At 36.1% G+C, this 16305-nt stretch overlaps 1 protein-coding gene across 2 annotated transcripts in view; it reads left to right on the top strand.

Moving 5' to 3' along the window:
* Window positions 1-12454: 12454 nt before the first annotated feature.
* The window catches only part of LOC110442353, a 23252-nt gene continuing 19401 nt past the window's right edge, over window positions 12455-16305 (top strand). Inside the window, exons 1-2 of one of the 2 annotated variants that reach the window (XM_021485912.1) lie at window positions 12455-12559; window positions 15742-15858. In XM_021485912.1, the coding sequence (XP_021341587.1) occupies window positions 15749-15858 (110 nt within the window). In that variant the 5' untranslated portion in view covers window positions 12455-12559; window positions 15742-15748. Of the gene's footprint in view, window positions 12560-13395; window positions 13422-15741; window positions 15859-16305 lie in introns of those variants that run through there. The other variant, XM_021485911.1, reaches the window with a different exon arrangement.

Raw genomic sequence — 16305 nt, 5'->3', positions numbered from 1 at the left:
GATGTTCCCATGGAATGGTGTTTGTCGAAAAACCACGAATTTTGGGCCCCACGAATATATCTGATTTCGAAATATTCAATGCACAGGCCTCAACACCAGTAGTGAACAAGTAAATTTAGCATTTGCCATCTATTCAATTTACGTGCGCTCAACTGGAGATATAAACTCATAACCTGACCAAAATATAAGTATATTGAGCAAAAATTAGAAATTAGGAGTTTTGAATATCGTTACTTCATATAATATATTCATTTTACCGATCAAAATTACATATTAATGTCAGGTATGCATTGAAAATAGAAAATACACCTTCTGGACCTTGCTGAACAGATTACCAAATCTCTTGATAACTACTTATTACGTTTAAACATTCGACTAGCTTTTTTCTCTCTCTTTTTTTAATTCTATATGCTTTCCTAAATGTATAAAGCAAATTATATTCTTAATAATATAGTCCCTGAGGTAAGCTATAGCCTTTTAGCTTGAATGTATTCTGGCAAGGTAACTATGAAATATTAGTGTAAGAGAAAATTACAACTTATATCCTAAATTTGTCATTTGTAACGTTGTAAAGGGTTTTACATACACCTTTCTCTTATGGCGTATTCGGTCATCCTCGATACCCCAGAGGTTATGCTCACTTTCACTCTCTGCACTCCTAACATATGTCCTAAAGAAATCGAAGGGTGAGAGTGCACCAACTTGAAGATGAGACGACAATACTAGTCTGATCATTTGGGTTACCTCAAGAGAATCTAACGGTCGCGTAACGGTAAAATTGACTGGCTTTGAAGTTGGGTTTCACTCTTCTGTAATCTTCAAAGGACAGGTTTCAGCCTAGCGAATGCTCTGGTTTTGTTTTTTTACCTGCCACCAATCAAATAGCTAGCCGTGTACTTTCAAGTTTACTATGACATATCCAAGGGGTGCTGAGAGAGAAAGTGAACGTAACCCCTGGAGTATCGAGGATGGTATTTGACATACTTTGTGGAACACTTTAGATCTGGATCTTCATTCTTTTAACCTTTTGTATCGCTGGTTAGCCCTAAGTGGACAAAATGTCCATATGGTCTAGCAAATAATTACATTTTTTACGTTCTGCATCGACATATTAATCTTTGGATATGTGATTTTTCTTCATCATATTCCTAGTAAATATTTTCACGTCACCAGGTGGTTGAATCTGCTGGTAGAATATCAGTCCCCGGGAAGACTGAAACCTCGTATCTCAGTGAATGTTGTCTGGTTTACATGAAATACTGATGAAAGAGAAAATTTTCACTGATTCCAAACTTTGTTTTAAGGGATTTTTTTTCTCGATTTGATGTCAATTTAAAGTAATTTAATTTGAAGAGTTTCACAAGAAATCCAAGTTTATAACGATGGTGTTCTCAAACATATATCTTACCATGATCTCCACAATGGACGCCTTGTAGACATTGCAGGCACAACTCAGATACACCGAGTCTATAGAGGAACTGAAACGACAATCAATATGTATACATAATCTATGTGGGAGGAACCCGGAGTACTCGGAGAAGTCTCATATGGTAGGGCAGGTGACCCCGTACCTTTTCTCGTCCGGTCTAGGAACCACACCCCGGCTACCTTTGTAGACGGGGAGTGCATTATACACTGCGCATACAGCCGACCACCCTAGACGCAATTATAATAAATGTTTGCGTTTTATAAAAAAAAATGTTTGTTTTTTTATTATCATTATTTTGTCTGAATATCAGCAATATACATATGCACNGGGGGGGGGGGGGGGGGGGGGGGGGGGGTCACTCAATGAATTCTGTTACACACAGCTTGCGCACGAACGGGCAACAAATAGTTTATCGCCTTGGCAGACCGCAAAAGTATTCAATTAGCAATGCACATGCACAGTTTCGATATCATCCGACAAGACTTTTCGATGCTTAAATGAAGGTTGAGACTAAATCTGAAATACACTCTTTATATCAAAGCACAGTACTTTCCAGAATGAGATACCGCATAATACATGCATGCAGAGTTGTGCAGCATAAAAGAAGCATCTGCCGTCACATTGAGAACTGTTTCAGGTGGATGAACAAATTTGACATCAAAGGTAACACGGTCAGGAAGGGCAGTTATTGAGCATCAAAGAAGAGTATTGCTAGTGTGAAAGCAATAATTAAGGATAATGGTCGTTATGCTGTTTCTGAGATAACGCATATGGTTGGCAAGGCAGAAGGCAGTACACATCCCATTTTGACCAAGTGCAGGTAAAACGTTGTGCCCGATGGATCCCCCCTTTGCTAGGAGTGATCTGTTTAGTGCAATCTTCCATTATATAGCCAGTATAACAAGGGGAGACTACCGCACAGCGTTTACATCATAGATAGTGCGATTCCGAAAGTGCGTTTCTGGTAAGGAGGATATCAAACAAAATACATTTGATTCTTGACACCAGAGACAAAATGTATTGAATGGCCCTCGTATTATCTCTATAAAGAAATAATAAGGAAAAAAATACCTGTACTATTAACGTCCTGTGTAAGAGGAAACTAAAGCCTAGGTCAAAGAATGGAGTTGCTTCAAATTCGAAATCCGGAATCTTATCAACTTGGCATGGTTTGGGGAAATATGTTATTTTATTGGAATGTGTGTGAATTGATCGAGTAGGTGCTTGACTACAGGTATTATCAATACAGACATGTGTTAACAATGGTACCGGTATGTTTTGTTATACTGCTCTCCATTACGCGACGTCACAAGCAATCACAAACAGATAAAGACGAGGTCAACGTTCAAAAATTTGACGTAATATCTCAACAAAGGTATATCTCTCCATTTGCATAAGAATGTTTAATTTGCATAATGCTTTTAAAATCTTTCTATTTCTTTCAGGTTTTTTTTAGCTAAATGAAATGAAAACTCCTTCAGGCTTATTGAATCGGTAAATGATGTTTATGACATGCACGTAACCTGACTCACCAGTTCAATAAGGAAGCGTCAATTTCCAGCGGAATACAGTTGATTGTCTGTGCTAGGTTTGTAGGAAGTGCTAGCACCACACATAGAACCAACACAGCTATCCTCATCGTCGCCATTCAGCTATCACACACAAGGATCGAACTGAAATATAAGTTTGTATTATATATTACACAGATATCGTTAGCTCAACGAAACCTAACTGTGATGCGTGGTGATAAAACATGCCATTGGTATTGAATAAAGAATTGGCAAAATTTATATTGAAAATGTACAAGAAAGTGTTATAGGGTTTCCGAAGTAATGCAAATATCTAAAGTTGAAAATGCTAACAGGTCGAGCTTAAAACTTTGTACTATAATACATTTTACTGATCTGGTTGCTATGTGTACCAAACTCAAAACAAAACTACGAAAAGGATGAATATTATCATCTGAACGGTAACGGTGGTTTATCACACGTGTCTAACTCCAGTTATTTATTTTCAAATTTCAAAAAGGAACGAGGTTTAATGAGAGTCTGCGTGATATTTTAAATTCAATAAAGAGAGTTATATAGACCTCGATAGGAGATAAGCAATTGTAAGGAGTCGTGGAGTTTCGTTTCAGGTATCTGATTTGCATATGACGTCACGTACATGCTGTCGCTCTGATGTGACGTCCTATACATTGTTTGCACGGCGTTAAGTCAAAATTACAAGTCAGGAGTTCTCCCATAGCCAATCATGTGAGTTATTGTGTTGACATAATAGAGAGTAGCGTTTATAGTATAACATGGCCTGCGTGTTATATAACACATGCATGAAGTACAGATACCTTTCGTCATCCGAGTAAACAGATGTACGTTCAGACGCACGATAGCACAAAATAACATCGGTGTCATTGTGTGTATTCTAAAACGTTTTTGACTTTCGTCTGGTATTTGTGCTTTCGAAGGTACAATTAACAAAAAGGAATTGAGAGGTTCGTTGTTTGCATTTCAGGCGTTTTTCAATGTAGCTTGTATTTCTCATATAATGGAGTTATCCAGCTTAGGGTGCAGACTTAGAAGCAAAGTGCGATGAAACAGAAGTCTCGTAGGCGAGGTGTTCAGCAACTATTTGTTCGAAATTCAATGATGCATAGCTATTCCAAATTCCGATGATTGGGACAGATCCAGGAAACGGGACAGATCCAGGAAACCCATGCAGATTGGATGGGACTAGGAGTCTGAAAATTTCGAGTTTGTTATAGATTGTAAGTAAACATGTTCAAGAAAATATACTTGCAGGCTGGATTGACGATTTAAATGTTTTAGTTGACAAACATTGATTTTATAGGTTTTAACGTTCTACCAACAGCTAGGGTAATTTAAGGACGTGTCTCCATTTGTGTTGTGTATGCGTGCATGCGTGTATGTGTGCCGGATACGGGGTATGTTGGTGTATTTGCCTCCTTATGGTAGCGCTAATCTGATTCCTACTTTATAATGCTTTTTCACTGAAATACTTTGTCAAACGAAGCACCCAGCAGAGCATTCCGCCTGATCACACTATACTGAAAACAGATGAACAAGTTGGTGCCATTAGCTATTGTGTTTGTGTATCACGATCTCCTCGGACAATCATATATCAACTTACAGTCCTAATTATGGACCCAATTCAAAATTTCAAGTTTTTTTTTAATTTCCGAATGAAATTCAGCAGATAAGAAAAATGTATACATAAAACAAGAAACATATTGCAATATGTAAGGTGGGGAGAAAAAATTCATTACTATCATTCATTACCGTACAATATTGAGTACATACTTCAGCAATACCACTACACGAGAGATTTTGTTTTCTTTTGACGGTAGCACAACGTAAATAACTACCAAACCGACTTACTATTTTAGCGCTTTTATATGAAAACGATTCGATTAGCTTATACACACTGAGGTGTCAGTATTAATATTGCTTAATGTATGTGTTTCTCAGTTCAGAATAAGCAGGACAAATAAAAATAAAAAGGAACATGTATTGAGAAACAACAATGAGTTATCGCCCTTACAGATGGCGCTGCAACCAAGTTGATCTTACAAACCTGATGCTAACTGTAGAATTGCAAAAATTGAATTAAATAAAACACATTATATAAATATAAATATCCGAAGCATGTAACATTTATGAAATGCAATGCGTTAACTCACTAATGTCTCTCAGTCTATAAGTTGATAACGCCAGTTATAACATTGACCACATGTACACACTGACACCGATCCTATTTATACAAATGTATGTAGACCCAGCTGCTTCTGCCCTTATATGTATCCTATACATTATTACTCTGATGACGATCTACGTCCTCTCACTGACTGATATACGTGCTAGTCAGGTTGGCAGAACTATTCCTGTTTCCCCTGGTTCGGATGGAAACGGAACAACATCACAAACTTCCGTGTCATCCTTTTTTTACTCTCACATGGCCAGATGTTACGGAAACGAGCAGTTCTTGTAAAATTTATTGTACTAAAGAGTTTATTGTATAAACAAGTTAATGCAATAGTAGACCCAAAATACTTTGTTCCTCAACTTCAACCCTGCAGGTCGGGGATCGAGAAAAGAATATACCTGCTATTACCCGCTGTATGTATCTAAGAGGCGACTAATGTGGGAACCCTATGCAGAACTGGAGATTTGCTTTCTGCCCTCTTATTGGGGACATGAAAGCGACGAAAATAAATCTGTGGCACCCATTGCAATATTTAGGTCTTTACATTTCTCTCGGCATCTAACTAACTTTTATTTCCTAGCGCCTCGCTTGGCAACACCTCACTTTGAGATTTAATGTTGAGCGTTCCCCCAGGTGGTGAAGGCAATGGGTTCTGTCCCCAGACCTGGACATTCCAAAGTCCTTAACAATGGTAGTTACTATTCACTGCTTAACGTTCGGCATTTAGGGGAATGGCAACAGCTGGTTCACCCGTTGTCAGTATAATGTGCCAGGTCGTTATGATGTGCTGGGTACCTTCATCATGGTATTACAGTGTGATAGCACTGTAAAGTCGGCAACAGATCCACGCTTTCACAAGGAGACAAATACACCAACATACCATACCTCCTGCACACACACACGCAAGCACACATACACAACACACATCACCTCCTTAATTTACCTTAGCCGTTGATAGGACGTTAAACAAAATAAAACCAAATCTAATCCACCACCAAAACACGGCATGCCCTAAATGGTTCTAGCTGTTAAAAGGGAATAAAGCACAAACAATCAAATTCATACACATTTTTTCGTTATTGTCACAGTGGTTTTGTTTTTAATTTTCACATACAAAATGGTAAGTGCAAACGCCTCATCTTTGTATGAAGAAGAAAAAAATGATTCTGCTTGCAACTATTTAAAACGGTGTAAAACAAACACATTTAATTCAACAAAGTGGCAGAAATGTTTCATACCATAATTATTACAGTAAACTTAATAAAATTGATGGGATTACGGCATCATTAAACAAACCAAAAAGGGGAACATTTGTCGTTTCGTCCGGTTCATAAATGTATGAAATAATATTAGAATATATTTTTGATTCATTTGTTTTATAGGTATTTATGGCACGTGTACACAGAATATTAAAACATATCGTGTCCCAGTGTTTATTCAGGTCCATGCAAATATTGATATGGCTAAAATGAGAGTATAGTAGTATTTTATATCTATATTATTAAATATATTAGTCCATTATTAAATTTATAATAGACACACAGACAAAATGAGCACCCTTGTCGTAGTCCTTTCAATTATATCACATACCGAGTTATATTATAGTAAGGAAATCAAGATTTCTGGCACAACATGGATATTTTTTATTTTTTTAAAGCGTTAAAACAGTTTTCAATGGGCCAGCCTCGGTGTTAATCCAATTTGAAAACCTCTTGAGAGGAATTTCCCTATCCTACACCCTTAGGCATGAGCGATTCTTACACCCCCTTTCACGTGTTCGACGTAACAATGGGATAACTATTGCAACGCTTCTTGTGGTGGTTTCTGAACATATTCTGGTGATTGGAATGAGAGGAAACTACTCTTTCATTCCCAGGAGTGTAGGATAGGAAAATCCCCCTCTCACGATTAATCAGGTCCACTTTGAAAACCCATCGGATGTTTTTTTTTTCTGTCCTTCACCCCTTGGCATGAAAGTGTATCAACACATGTTATCATTTTTTTCAGAACTAGTTATTTCAAGTTAACGTTTATTTATGAATCGGTCTATAAGTAAGGAATACGTTATTAGTCAAATGAGACCAATTAAAATACTACATGTAATGATTTTACGAAAACTAGGGATGCTGAAAAGTGTTTGGGAGACCTGGGAGGTATATGTAGTAAGCAACAAACAAAAGCAAAGAAAACAAAAAAAGTTAAAGTTGGCCATAAAAAAATTACACAGAAATTGTTTCTGTTTTCTTTACGATAATTAAGGTTAAACAAATAACTTTCATTGTTTACAAGAAACTGTGTTACATAACAAACTTTTATGTTCACTCATATCTTTGAATCAACGTATGGTATGAAATTATACAGAGCGCTACAAAATAAGTAACGTTAAGAAACATACCTGCCTGCTTCTCGATGTCCTCACTCCAGACTGTATGACTGGTCTGAGCAACGGACGGAATCAATGGCAGGAACGGAAATGTTTGCTTGTCGTGAACCATTGAAGTATATGCATTGTTTAAGATATTCATTGATGTGTACTGAGGATGAGTCATCATTAGACACATAGATTATTTAAAATTCTGTTTATGAGTAACTGTAAAATGAAAAGACTATAGCAAGTGACCCAGAAACACAAGGTATGAAGGTATTTTGTCCAGTAAAGAGTCTTCCTCCCTTCTTTTTATACAACACGGTGTTGGTCTCTTTTAAAGTACCACACTATATTTTACGGTAACTCTTGACCCAATGCGCTCAAGCTTTACAACTACAGACCTAACTTTACAACAGATACTTGTGAATTACCTTAGAATCACTCCTGCTTCAGCATGTTCTTAGTTTAAGCATATGTGTTGCCAAATAAAACAAAATCTCGGGCACAAGTTTGGAAAACATTATAAGCGCACTTTCCTTACAATTCAATAAAGCATATATGCACATCATAAGATGGCTAACCTAACAAAACATACTACAATGTATATCATTATAATTGAATGAGGAAAAAGAGAGGGAGAAAATGGGAGCGGGAAAAGTAAAGAGATAAGTATGCCTGCATACATACATACATACATACATACATGTACACATGTCTGCACAAACACACACAGTCGTACCCACATATACTTTTTAGCTTATAGTATAATTGATCTGAGGCCATATGAAGGGCCCTTTCCAGCACCGACAGCACTGGTGATGAGCTGGTTCGATTGTCCATCCAATCCCGTGCCGTTTTGTCTTTCTTCTTTCCCGCTGGAAACGGAGTGACTGGTAATCTAAATATTATTCACAATACAAAGCTACGACTTTTTTTAATGAGAACTCCTAAACTTTGAGAAACTCCCTCTAACTACTGGAATGAGTATTTTAAGATACTGATGGATTATGTAAAAGACTTTTTCCATAGTGGGTCAAATTTATCAGGTCCATTATAAAAAATAGCTACTTGAAATGCAAAATGAAACGGGACGCACGTCTTTATTTCTTGACCCCAAAATCCAAACTACTCTCAAATATCTGCATGATAAGTTCAAAGTTGTCACAGGGCTTCTATTAGTAACAGGAACTTTTCATAATTCATACTTACCAACATGAAGAAACATAACATGTGTCTGCAAAAAGAACAAGGTTTGTTTCATAATTAAGGAAAACCTCACCTTTATATTCTTAGTAACATTACAACAAGGGTAAGATTCTCATTGTGACGCTCTATACTCCAGATGTTGAATAAATGGAATGTGGATTTTGAAGAATTCAAAACATCTTTTTGATCAATTTAGAGCATCCTATCCTTAGTTACTTGCCACTCTTTACATGACTATGCCTCATACCAAACTAATGGAACGCCTATTTTCTGTAATTAAGAGAGTTTTATTTTCCAAGAAAGGCGAACGGCGATATAATTTTTATATCGTTTTACACACTGATGAGCATGTTTTGAGAAGAAAAGACCCATAAATGTCAAAATGAAATACATGTAGATTACACTAAAATGCAATCTTGAGAATATCTTGGCTGAGTTCGTAGTAAAGATTTGTCAGCACACTGCAGGCATTCCTAAGGGAACAAACTGGGCCCAACTTCTGGCCGAATTGTTTTTGCTTTCCTACGACGATGATGTTTTTACGAATGAAGAGCTTATCAGGTCTGGTAACAAACACCTTCAACTTAATTTTCTGATGTATCGCCAATGTATTATCTAATTCTACTACGCTTGCAATGTAACGACACGTTTCATTGGTTAGAAACCATGTATGATTGGACGATATACCATGTTCGCTCATATGTTATTTTCCTGCAGACAGACAATGCACTTGCACCCTTTTCAAAAAAACCTACCTTGTTTTGTATATACAAAAACAAGCGAGCCGTGAGATTAGCTTCCTTCGTTGAATGAGGATGAATGCATTGGTTTTTTATATATATCTTTTATAAGATTTTTATTGAACAAACATATACGGTTTTATTAAATCTCTAAATCTACTAAAAACCTAACGAACTACCAATCAGAACGGTCTGCTAAACTAACCTTAACGATGATCTGAACGAGTTTCTGTAAGCCTGCCAAGCGTTGATTTCATGCGCTGACAAGCGGCGTCAATAGATTGCTGATTTTGATTTATTGAAGTAAAGCTTTTGTAAAATGCATGACGAAAGTGATTATTGTTTATCGTCTGGTGTATTGTGAAACTAAATGGCGACTGAAACTGAAGCTTGTTCAGATTTCAGTTTCACAATTATCGGTAGGTACAAATTGTTGACTTAAACAGCCATCGCTCAGTTGGCTTGGGATGAAGGGTCACGCTCAGGAAGCGGGCACGATGCATCGTTTCTCGTATATTTCCGATTAATCAAAAACTCACTACATGTATGTATATATAATAATACTTTCTAGATATGTTCAGGTTTAACATGGCCACTTGAGAAAGAATAAGAAATGATAAAAAGGCAAACTTTGATGTAAAAGGAAGACATAGTCATTATATGACAAATGTTTGCACGCGCAAGAAAATCGCTTATTTTTATTAAAAGCTGTGACGTCATTCTTTGCTCTTATTGTATATTATATAGCAAAATTACAATGAAGTTATAAACCGTACATGTAGCGGTCCGTTATTGTATTAACTGGACTAATAATGGACAGATAAAGGTAAAAAAAATAACTCAAACAAATTTTAGAAAAAATCCATAATTCGCTTTCAGTACGTTTATCCGGATCCATTTACGTTTTGATGTTATTTACATATGTTTACATTTGCTCTGCATCTGTTCGAAATAAAGCATAACAATTCTATCAAAATGTAAATATAAACAATGAATAGTTTTGCATATATTGTTTTGGTCATATAACACACATTTCAGTTACTGACAAACTAATATAAAGCCCTACAGGGCAGGCATCAATAGCAATGTATGTTATAGGACCATAACAACATTTGCTAAAACATTCATTGCCTAATTAACAGTTAAACTTAACCAAAAATCACAGAAAGTTATATTTGATCCAGGCGTAGTCCAACTATCACATTTGAATTAAACTGAGTGAAAACAAAACTTAAGGAAAATTCCAACAGACTGATGTAAAACATGTTTGATAAGTTGATTGTGGAACAATTATCCATACTTGGAGTTCGAATTTATCCAATAGACACTTGTAATAAATGACACAGCAATGTTACTAGTGTTATGGTTCTTTCCTGGAAGTTAGATCAGTATTACTGTCAGCAGTGCCGGTCGATTGAAGTTTTGGCTGCTTTAACTTCCGTCCCTTTCCATTAGTTGTTTATATCCATCATGGTGCATAAAAGAGTTATTTTTCGTAACTTTCACTTTTTTCTCTGTTCGATGTGTTGCACATCCATCAAAATCTAATTGCATGCATTATTATCACCTTCTGAAAATTACTTGTTCTTGCTTGAAATGACAAGGTTCTACCGTCTGGAGAATACCAAGGATTCACTAATATAAGTATTTGTATATGAAAACCATGTAGATTTCCAAATATATTCAATCTACATAAACCTGTACAATAGGTTCACAATATGTATTCATGCATGAATGAGTATAGCTCATGCTGCAATTAACAGCACGTCTTGTTGTTGTTGTTGTTAACTTCACTGCCTGTATGTGTAAGAAATAATCAACACATGCGCGTGTATGACGGTGGAATAAATATCGAGAGTGAGAAATGTTAAAAAAATATTCGATTTATTCTGTGAATCAGGAGAAAAAGTTGGTTTTACTTTTATTTTCAAACACATAGTATTAACTAAACTAGTCTACCAAGGTTTAATGACACGTTGTTTGTGCTGTGAACTATAGTCCGAATCATTCTGACGTTTTATCAACTTTTTTCATACCGGTCTGTCGTCGATTAACGATAATTCGGACTATGTGAACTACAACCTGTCGCGGTCTGACCCATTTAGGCAGTTGTTTACCAAACAAAACATCAATGATGTGATTAGATGAAAAATTCCCCACATCCTGGTCACACTCTTGCACGGCCATCCCTCGACAGGGTCACGAGATGCTTGCTTGCTAGTTATAAGGATGTAACTTTATCTGACTCATAACGAAAGCAGTTAGGGATTCTATTAAATCCCCTTTTCAAAGAAGGTGGCGAAATTAAGCCTGTTGGCAGGGGAAGGGCATCCCTCATGATGACTAATCCAACTAAAATCTCCCTATTAATGATATTCAGCCTGTAATATGTTGACGGATTCCAACAAGCGTTACGCAACGTCTGACACTAATGTTGCTATACATTTCAAATACATTTCATATGTAAATTACAAATTAAATTCACAGCTGATTATACTCATAATTTAAACTCAATATAAGTTATAGAGAAAGCGCATAACTCATAATAGTCCCCATCATAATTATATTCTGTAAAGATTTTTGTTTAAAGCGTTTTTAACCGACATTCCAGGAGTAAAATACATCCGTCTCCAAACCAAATTCTGCCGCTGTTTTCGTGTTCTGTCGGTTAGTAGACTGGTTCTTATCTTATTCCGAGCGTTAAATCGGTTTTTTCTTTCGTTTTTATTCGTGTCCTTTTTGTAATTTTCAAATTATTCTATCATTATTATAATGAATGATATGATCTTGTATTTACCTGATATTTCTCTCAGAGTTGAGCCTAACTTATAAACGTTCTTTATTTTTTTTGTATATATGTGTTACCAAATCAAAAGGGCCGAACTTGATTTTACTTTTTTTTTTATGTAAAAGACCTGAATGATGATATTTTTGAAACTGAAATTAAAAGAGGGGTGTATTTCCAAATAAAAGACGACGTCACAGGATGGGAGTGACCAGATTCGGGCATGCGCAGGAAATCACTCCCTGACGTCTGTACATGTAACCTTGTGCATCACTTGTTTAACACTTAAACATTGCTGACAGACCAGACAGGTAAGTTTTACTGCTAACGCTACAAATACGGCTACGTTCACCTTTTCGTTAAGGCGTATTATTAATAACTTACGTACAGAAAATATTCATGAATTTCATTATTACGGCGAGTGTCACTGAAAGTAGTTTTCTGTTAAGATAGAGATATCAACGGATGTATAAGATTAATGTCGACTTGATTGACAATCGCTTTAATGCGTTCTATCTCTGTAACATTTCAATTCACTTTTTTTATATTTATAATGTATTTAAACCGAGATTATCACAAGGGAATTATTTTTATTTCTGTAACATACAAATATTGATGGTGATGTATTAAGCGACATACCCAAATACCCTCCCTTCTCAGAGGTCCAACAGGGCGGAGTGCATATTTCACTACATATATATTTATAAAATTGCTAGTGTTTTTCATAACCTTTTTTCATTATCAATTAATAATAACATTTATGCTTTCAAAAGGTTGACACTGATGCTTATTTACATATACGAAAAACTTAATATTTATAGAAACAAAAATTAACTATGTGTAACATACGAACCCATCAAACGACTATAAATTAATGGGATTGATTTTATACTTTTTAATTCATAGAAATATTTTATTTTATTTTATTATGTTTTAAACTTGAATATCTGACCTGAATACAATCGTTAAAATGCTCCTATAAGAATATTAGTCAATGTCCCTTTCTGTATTGTTGTAATACACTAGCAGGGGCTAAGTTTAGTAGTTAGAAATGTGCATGTATAGTCGGTATGCTAGGCCTGCCCTGTAAGGTATATTTCCTGCCTTAGGGATTATTCATGCTGTCAGATTTCTCATTAGGACGTCCATCATTTCAGTATTCATGGACGAAAGGTATTTGAGTTGTTTTGCTTTGTTTTCGTTTTTAAAGAAGGCTGGTATTCGAGATATTCTAAAATTACATTTCATTACATGGATATATGCTGAACAAACCCCATGCGTATTCAATATTGATTCCTTACTTATTTTATAACCACGCCATAATACAAGGATTGGTGTGGTACTAAAGGGGTTACCGTCCATTAAGCAGCTTATGTCATTTGAGGACGTGCTTCCATGTGTGAAATTAATGCGTGTGTGTGTGTATGTGTGCGGGAGGCAGTCTACGTTACTGTAACTGCATCCTTTAGATAGCGCGGATCTGATGCCGACCCATCCTCGATATCCAGGGGTTACGCTCACTTTCGCTCTCTACACCCCTGGAATATGTCATTGCAAAATTGAAGTATAATGTACATACCATAGTTAGTGTGATATCATTCCGTAGTACCATGTAGTTGATAAATGCAGTTTTGCCTGCAATTTTGTCTGAAAACAACATAGGCTAGAGAGTCTAAACGTGTTTGTGTTACTCACCGGAATGTGTGTTAAAGAAATGGTTATGTAGGTCGACAGTTTATGTGACACAGGGTCGATTTAGATAATCTTGGTCTTTGAGAAAGTAGCAGAGTAGAATATTTTTTCTTATCTGCGTTATGTGTCCATTTCGGTTTGCGTAAAGCTTTATTTCAAAGACTTTCGTTTTGAAGTTTACAAAGCACAGAGACTATATATCTAGGAACTACGTTTTTTGGACCGGGTATGTTCCTTAGTGGCTTTAAGTTGCTGAGAATATATGCGAGCAAAGTCCACATTTCTAGGTGTATGTTTCTTGTAACAATTGGAATCGCACAGTTAAATTTGGACATGATTGTTATGCTTGTGACTAGCAACTTTTCGTATATGGACTTGTTGAAAATTTTGCGTGACATCTTAACTTCAAGTACACAAACACCCATCCTCGATATCCAGTGGTTTCGTTCACTTTCGCTCTCTACACCCCTGAACTATGCTATAGCAAAATTGAAGGCTCAGTGTGCACCACCTTGTTGATGAGACAAGAAGACTAGTTCGATACTTTGATGTACATCAAAAGAATCTCGCGGTCGCGTAACGGTAAAAAATGACAGGCTTTGAAGTCGAGTGTCGCTCCTTTGTAATCTTCAAAGGACAGGTGATTGGTCAGGTTTTTTTTTACCTGCGACCAATCAAAAAGCTAGCCGCGTGCCTTCAATTTTGCTATGACATATTCCAGGGGTGCAGAGAGCGAAAGTGAGCAAAACCCCTGGATATCGAGGATGACAAACCACTTAGGTCTAGTGGTAGTATTATATACCGGGACACACAAATTGCTACTAGTAGTCAATTCTGATTCCTTAGATACTTTAGATCTTTAGATATCCAAACGTATTACATAAAGTCGTTTTCTGTACATGTTTGCTTTAGATCTTAAAATGTTTCACTAGTACAATATACTGTTATAAACAGGATGCAAACAGGTGTGACGATTAGCCATGCTTCAGGTAAACACGTAGGTCTATCTTCAACCCTTGCGTTCTTTTCATACCAAATAAACACGACGTGACATGTATCATGTATTTAACCAAACCCGGATCCATATATCAAACCCCTGATACGATTGTCTATTGAAACTTTTCACCTTCCAAACCCTTTTTGCCAGATATATCGTAACATCATCACCGCGTCATTTTTATTTTTATTTTATAGGAATGCGATATTATTTTTAAACCTTTTGTCAGAATCAATAACCACTTAACCCTTTCAATCGCAAAAAAGAGTTCCACTCACAGTTTACTAGAGTGTTCTCTTTATAAACAATGAAACAACCAAAATGTTTTTTTTTCTGACTTAAAGTGACTTCCTCTGTGAGGTTTATCATATGCTTTACGGCCCATAAATTGGACACTTATTTTGATGTTGCGCTGCCATAGTTGCTCTATGGCGACATTAGTTAAGTGTATGATTGCAATGTTCGAGTTCGAGCCCTGCAGCTTACTATTTTTTTTTATATATTAATTGTATTTAAAACATTCAAATTTCGAAAAACTACAATTCTGTGAAATGTAAGGTAACATGTGTTGTTTTTTTTTGAAAATCTGTTTTAAAAGCGACTTAAACATAATAGTGACAATGATTGAAAATGTAATATAGCTTAATGTGTTGTTACCCTTTATTTTGATATAATCATGTTATTATTAAACGGACACCCCCCCCCAATTTTTTTTTTTACAAACAAACAAAACCTTAACGTATTGTTGATAACTCATAAAAACCAGTAGATAAATCGTTATTAGTTTATGTCATAATTTTCCAGACTAAACATGAGTGCGACATATCTCCTGCTGTTGTGTATAGGCGTCGCCATCCCATCGTCCCTGTCACAGGAAATGACGTGTCCTCGCCAGGAAGTGCCGGAAAGTGCAGTAGACTGGTAAGAAAGGACTCATCAATTCACAACCATATATAGGTGTTAACATTTTAATAGCCCACCTGGTTAACACTAGAAAGCCACTTATCAACAAATAATATATATATAAGTAAGACAACGTGCAATCCTCGGCTTCACCAATCACATTAAGGCGGTAATCAGTTCCGACAACTCACTTATATCAAACTAACAACAATATATTTGTATTTCAATTGTAACAATATGTTATTCATTAAACTGTTTTTCTCTCTCAAGTTATGTCCCGATACTTACACAATTTTAACATGATTCTCTATGTTCCTCCTCAGTAACTCTTTGTTACTCTAGGTTACTATTCAGTTACTCTATGTTTCTCCTCAGGTACTCAAGGTTCCTCCTCAGTGACTCTATGTTCCTCCTCAGTAACTCTTTGTTACTCTAGGTTACTATTCAGTTACTCTATGTTTCTCC

Source organism: Mizuhopecten yessoensis, unplaced genomic scaffold (assembly GCF_002113885.1).
Source record: "Mizuhopecten yessoensis strain PY_sf001 unplaced genomic scaffold, ASM211388v2 scaffold716253, whole genome shotgun sequence".
Classification (NCBI taxonomy): domain Eukaryota; kingdom Metazoa; phylum Mollusca; class Bivalvia; order Pectinida; family Pectinidae; genus Mizuhopecten; species Mizuhopecten yessoensis.
Note: the sequence above shows the minus strand (reverse complement) of the source record. Positions and strands in the feature narration are given on the sequence as shown.